This window comes from Orcinus orca, chromosome 8 (assembly GCF_937001465.1).
Source record: "Orcinus orca chromosome 8, mOrcOrc1.1, whole genome shotgun sequence".
Taxonomy (NCBI): domain Eukaryota; kingdom Metazoa; phylum Chordata; class Mammalia; order Artiodactyla; family Delphinidae; genus Orcinus; species Orcinus orca.
In genome coordinates this window covers 52,678,084-52,684,078 of record NC_064566.1, presented here as the reverse complement: position 1 = coordinate 52,684,078, position 5,995 = coordinate 52,678,084, and the positions used below count along the sequence as shown (strand labels likewise).

Here is a 5,995-nt window from a genome sequence, read left to right as displayed (position 1 = left end):
ACATATCTCAAGGGGCTATTTTATCCACGTCCCCCACTGCTAGGCTACCTCTCTTCTCAGCCTCTCACATATCCAAGGTGCAGGTCTTAACCCTCTAGCCAGGAGAGCGTGGCGTGACACAGGACATAAGGGAGTACCAGGTAGTTCAACAGAGGGGACGATGTCAAAGCAGCAAATAATGATTCCTCCTCTTTTCTGTCTGAATTAACTGCCTCTGATTGTCTGCAGCTGGATTTGTTCCCTGATAGCCTCATCTGATGCTAGTGTCTGTCAGTCCAACTACATCTCCCCCGTGACCCTCCACCCCACCGCAGTGATGAGGAACCGAAGGGTAAGAGGATGTAGAGAAAGTGCAGGACACTACCCTGGCTGCGGATAACACTGTCTCAGCATAAAAAGCGAACTGGTTTGGAGAGCAATGCCATCCCAGTGGGAAGTCCCTCCATGTGTCTAGCCTCAAGCTTACTATGTACAGTCAGAGCCCTTTTCTTCTCCCACAGTCCGGGAGAAGACATCAAGAGTCCCTGCTTCACCTCAGGAAGGTCTAAACAGCTCTAAGTGTCCCCTCCCACCCCCTTTAATGACCCAAGGTCAGCAGGAATGACATGGCACCGTTTACAAGAGCAGAGTATCTGAGATTATTGCAGACTTTATAGAAAACTGCCCAAGGGAGATCCAGATTTCCAGGGTGGGGTGGGAAGGCAGGCCTCAGGCAATATGTTGAAGGAGGGTGACTTCCTGTGTGCAGAGGCAGCACAGGCCAGCCATTCTGCCTGACCCAGGGGGTGGGAGTCAGGGAGAGGCGGCCCCTCCCACTCACCAGTTGTGCTTTGGGATCATGAAGAAGGCAGGGCGCTGAGGCTCTGACCCTGGACCGGAGGGCTTTTCCCTTCCTCTTCCAGAAGGCATACGGGGGGACAGCGGTGGGGAGGTGGCAGAGAGGACTCTCCAAGGGAGAAGGGTCACATGGGTGGGAAAGAGAATGTGGCCAGCAGCTCCCAGCCCTTCAGAGCCCCTCCCCCACCCCTCTCTGTGGCACAATGGTCAGGTGACCCTGGTTGTGAGGCCAGACCATCTACTTTGCACCCCCAGGACTCTCTCCTCCAGGATCTCCCATGGGGATCTGCTAGTATGGCTGCGGGGTGCTTCACATCTGCGCCTGTTTTGCAGGGCTAGAGAGCTCATCCTTAAGAGGAAAGGGGGCTGGGCATATCCCAGGGATGGATTCCTCACTGGACCCTGAGCCAGTGAGTGGCTGTGTGGGTACTGAGTGCAAGCGACGGATGTAGGAGGAATTGAGAGCCTAAGACTTGGGCAGGGGGAAGAAACTCAGATCGGGGTGAAGAGCTGAGAGTTTGAGATTGGGGACAAGGACTGAGTATTAGGGTATCAGAGCCAAAAGTGGGAAAGGCTGAGGATCAGCTCCACGCTAAGGCTATAAAGGGGTGTGCCTGTCCCTCGGATGGGAGAGATAGAGAAGAGCTGAACCCCAAGCCTGGGCCAAGGAAGGGAGGGGCCTGAGCAAGAGCTGGGGTGGTGGGTGGTATGAAATACATCCTCAGATTGGGGGAGTGTGCCCAACCCTCAGACTCCCGGGATGTAGGTTCTATGCAGGATGGAGAGTTAAGAGCTCCCAAACGAGAAGAAAGGCTCAAAGTCCACAGAAACCTTCTGGTGGGGTTGCTCTGCTTCTGAGACCAGAATGGGATGTGAGGGTCCCTGAGCCCTCGAAGGGAGCTGAGGGCTGCAAGCTGGAGTGTAGTCTAGGGGGATGTTTCCTGCTGAGAGGTCTGGGTTCAAAGCACAGGGTAGTGGAAGCAGTCCCAGGGCCTTCGGATTGAAGGGCAGGGTCTCTGGGTGAGTGCTGAAAGGGGGAGGGGGCTTCTGGTGGTTCAGGAGGGCTGTCAGAGCTTGGGATGGGTGGATGGGGTTTCTGGAATCAGAAGAGAGTGTCTCTGGGTCTTTGATGGTGACAGCTCTCAGAGGCTGGGGAGGGGGGTAGAGCTTGGGGCCTCCAGGTGGGGGAGATGCCATAATCCAAAGGTCTCAGATCGGTCAGGCGTAGGTCTCAAAGCCCCAAGCTCGCGGGTGTCTCATACCCACGGCCTCGGGACAGGTCATCAGGGGTAGCCCCCAAGTCCCAGCAAGCGAAGCTCAGAGGCCCGAACCGGGGGAAGTGGCCCCAGAACCGGCGGGGGCGGCCGAGGCGGGCGCGCGGCGCGGGTCTGCGTCCTGCTCGTAGCGGTAGTGGTAGCCCTCCATCTGGTCCCGGCACGCCTCGCGCAAGTTGCGCATCCAGCGCTGGATGCCACGGCGGTTTAGGTAGAGCACCATTAGGAAGATGAGGCCGATGAGCGCCAGAACCAGCCCGAAGAAGACGTAGGAGGCTTCCAGCTCCGGGCCGGCAAGTTCCACTTCTTCCCCGCGACCGTCGGCGTCGCCTTCGGCGCAGCGCAGCCCCGCCTCGTCCAGGTCCAGGAAAGGCCGGTCGTACAGCGCCCGCGGGGAGGCGCAGCGCAGGCGCCGCGCGTCGGGTACGCGCTCCGTGGCGTTGCGCATCCAGGCCAGCAGGGGGCGCGCAGCGCAGCCGCAACGCAGGGGGTTGTCGGCGAGCAGCAGGCGCGGCGCGGGGAGGCCGCCATCGCGCTCTAGCGCGCGCAGCTCGTCGGGGCCCAGGCCGGCCAGCGCGTTGAGGCGCGCGTCCAGCTGCTCCAGGCGCGGCCGGCGCAGCGCGGCGGACGGCAGGTGGCTAAGCGCGTTGCCCGACAGGCCCAGGAGGCGCAGCTCGTCGAGCGGGGCGAGCGCGGCGTCCAGCGCGGCCAGCAGCGCGGGGCCGCCCCGCGCCAGCGCGTGGTTGAGCTGCAGGGAGCGCAGCGCGGGCAGCCCGCGGAAGGCGTCGCCGCCCAGGGCGCGCAGCGGGTTGTGGCTCAGGTCGAGCGCCGCCAGGCTGGGCAGCCCGTCGAAGGCGCCGTCCTCCACCATCTCGATGTTGTTGTGCGTGAGGCGCAGAGCGGTCAGGAGCGGCAGGCGCACGCCACCCGCCGCCTCCGCCTCCTCCCCGTCCGCGTCCCCGTCGGCGAAGGCGGCCGCGCGCAGCACAGTCAGGTTGGCGCCCACGATGGTGAGATTGCGCGCGTCGGGTGGCACGTCCCGCGGCGGCTGCCGGAGCTCGGCGCCCGACGCGCAGCGCAACATCAGCTTAGGGCCGCCGAAGCAGTAGCACTGGAAGGGACAGGGTGCGGCGGGTCGGCTCAGCGCCGCCGCCAGGAGCAGCAGCCCCGGCAGCAGCGGGCCCCTGTGCTCCGGCTGTCCCGCGCGCGGGGCCATCACGGCTGCCCCCGCATCCAGCGCCCGGGCCGCCGCGCTCACCAGTGAGTTCGGAGCCCCGTGGGGGCGGGGAGGGGGGCGGGTGGGGCAAGTCTTCGATCGGGAGCGCCCGGCGGTTGTGGTCTGTTCTTCCGCTGGCTCTATAGTCCGAGGAGCCTTCACTTTCCTGGCTGGGGCGAGAGGGGTCAGGCGGGGAGCGGAGCCCCCCGCCCCCGGTGCCCTCTTCGCCCTGCGCACCGGCCTCCGACTTCTGCGGCCGTTCTGGGCTCGGAGCCGAGTGGGCAGGGTTTGCCTCCCCCCTCCCCGCCTCCCGGCCTCCTCCTCCGCCCCCGGCGGTGTCTCCGCGCCCTCCTTGCGGAGAGGCGGGGTGGGAGGCTCCCGAGAACCAGGGCTTTCGGCTGCTGCTCTTTCTCTTCCCCCCTCTGGGCTCCCGGACTGCTGAGAAGTTTGGCTCTCCGAGGTTCTGACTTATTTCCCCCTCATCTCCTCCCTAGCCCCCGCGCTTAGGCTGGTACCTTCCCCCTCCCTCTCTGGGATGTGTGGGGTGGGGTGGGGCCGGGCTAGGGAGAGCAGGCAGGTGGGTCAGCATCACCGGCCGGCCGAGAATTTGGGGGAAGGACTTTAGGGCTCCTCCTACCAGCGCAGGCAGGGATGAGGGGTGGGCTGGGAAAGTTCCTCATTTTTCAGCCTCTACCTTATCCTTGAGATCAAGGAGAGGGCTGTGCTAGGAGTGAGGGAAATCCCCAGCCTCAGCCCCCTCCTCTGCCACCCCAGTTACATCAGGCCTGGCTCGGTCAACAACCCTGCGAGTCCCGGGAGATCAACGTCTTCTCCACCCCACCCCATCCACCCCGAGGAAGTCAGCGACATCCCCTCCTCCTTCCACCCCTCCTCCTTCCACCCCTCCTCCCCCCAAGTCACTGGCTGCTCTGCCGGGAGTTCTTCCATCTGATTTCCTTCACCAGGCTGGACTCTTCCCCCAAGCACTCTCCTAGGCCTGGGGACCCAGTGGGTGTGGTGATTCAGCTCTTTGCTGTCCCCTCCCTGCCCCAGCACCTTGGTACCCCCGCTAGGCTGTTCTGGGTCTCAGGACCTTAGGGTTGTTGGGTACCATCAGCTGCCCCTCCTCCCCTCCAGGGTACCTCACCTGTAAATGTTGAATGGGTTAGGAGGGTTTGTGAGACCGGGAGCAGATTTTGCAGCAGGGAGTGGGGGTCTCAGAAGGGGCCAGGGCTGAGCTGTTTATAGGTTTGTTTTGTTCTGGATTTTTTTTTTTTTTTTTTTCCAGAACTGGGAAGCTCCAGACCTGATTTAAAGGGACAGACTCCTGAGAAGGGAGCACTCCTTGCCTTGGCATGAATTATTCAGCCTGGAGAGGCTGACACTGGATCCGAAAGCGCTTCTGGTATCAGCAGAGCTGGTTGGGATAGAGGCTTCCCCCAACCTAAGAGTCATTCTCTTTCACCTGAATTAGGGATTGTTGGGTTGACTCCTTCCCTGAGGTTATATTTAACTGATCAACCAACAGATCAACACCACTTAAGGAGAAGAGGTAGGAAAAGATGTAGACCCTGCAGTGGCCTGGGTCTCAGACAAGGGCCATTGTTAAGGCCCAGGGCTGTGGATGCTGGGGGTGGGGGGGTGGCCTCCCCTTCCCCTTCCCCTTTCTCTCCCCTGTCCCCGTTGTCACCCCCAAGTATTGGCAGATGAGAATAGTAACTTGCACAGGCATGTTGGCCATGTCTGTACAGATGTACATGTGCGATTGTACATGCACGTGTACACATAGAAGCAAGCTTAGCACGTAAACAGACCTAGGTGTGTTCACGCGTAAGCACACACACTCATGCTCACTTGGGTGTGCATACACATGCATAGGAAGGCTTGCATAAGCTTGTGCACAGTTCCAGGCAGCCTCAGATGTGCCTCTTGCAAGTACATGCAGGCCCATTCGTACGCGTGCACGTAGAAACATAGATTTGAGCGCATCCTGGCAGGTGTCCGTAGATTCATAAGCACATGCATATTTGAACCTTCCTACCTCTGGGGCCATGCAAGTGCCTGGGTGTGTTCTCAGAGGGGCAAGCTTACAGACTCATGCGTGCAAGCACATGTATCCAGAGGTCGGCCAACACACCCTGAGCCCACGCCTGCCCTCGGTCTGTGGAATTAACAGGGTGTGGTGTCTCTTCTCATATGGGCACAAGAGCTCAAACAGATGCCACTGAGGCTGAGCCCTCAGCTCTTGCACTCACCCCAGTCCAGGCCCACGTCAGCTCCAAGCCCCAGCCATGACATCTCCCCCAGTGGGAGACACTGGCTCTTCTTCACTACTGTGTTTCCGGTACAGGGACTAGCACAGGAGACTGTGCAGTAAATGTTCGTAAATGAATGAATGAATGAAAAGGTCTTTGCTTTTCTGTCCTGCTGCATACAGCCCCTTCTGCCTCCAGCCACTAAGAAATCACAGACCAACTGCCAAGGCCAGATCTCCCTCCCCAGGTCCCATGGCAGCTGGTTTCTGATGGGCTGATGCCTGCCGAGTAGCAGGCAGCTTTGGTGGTAGGGGGTTGGGGTGTGTGTGCAGGTGCTAGACACCTCAGTTGGGGAAAGGAGGACCAGAGGGAACCTAGGACCATCAGGTGGCAGAGAACAAGGCAATGACTGT

The 5,995-nt window shown here is 60.7% G+C and overlaps 1 protein-coding gene across 1 annotated transcript; it reads right to left on the bottom strand.

Annotated features, from left to right (window-relative positions):
* Window positions 1-631: 631 nt before the first annotated feature.
* Window positions 632-4,126, bottom strand: TPBGL (trophoblast glycoprotein like). Its single transcript, XM_004279798.4, has one exon. The coding sequence runs from the start codon at window positions 3,325-3,327 to the stop codon at window positions 2,155-2,157; it is 1,173 nt and encodes a 390-aa protein (XP_004279846.1). The 5' UTR covers window positions 3,328-4,126; the 3' UTR covers window positions 632-2,154.
* Window positions 4,127-5,995: the final 1,869 nt, after the last annotated feature.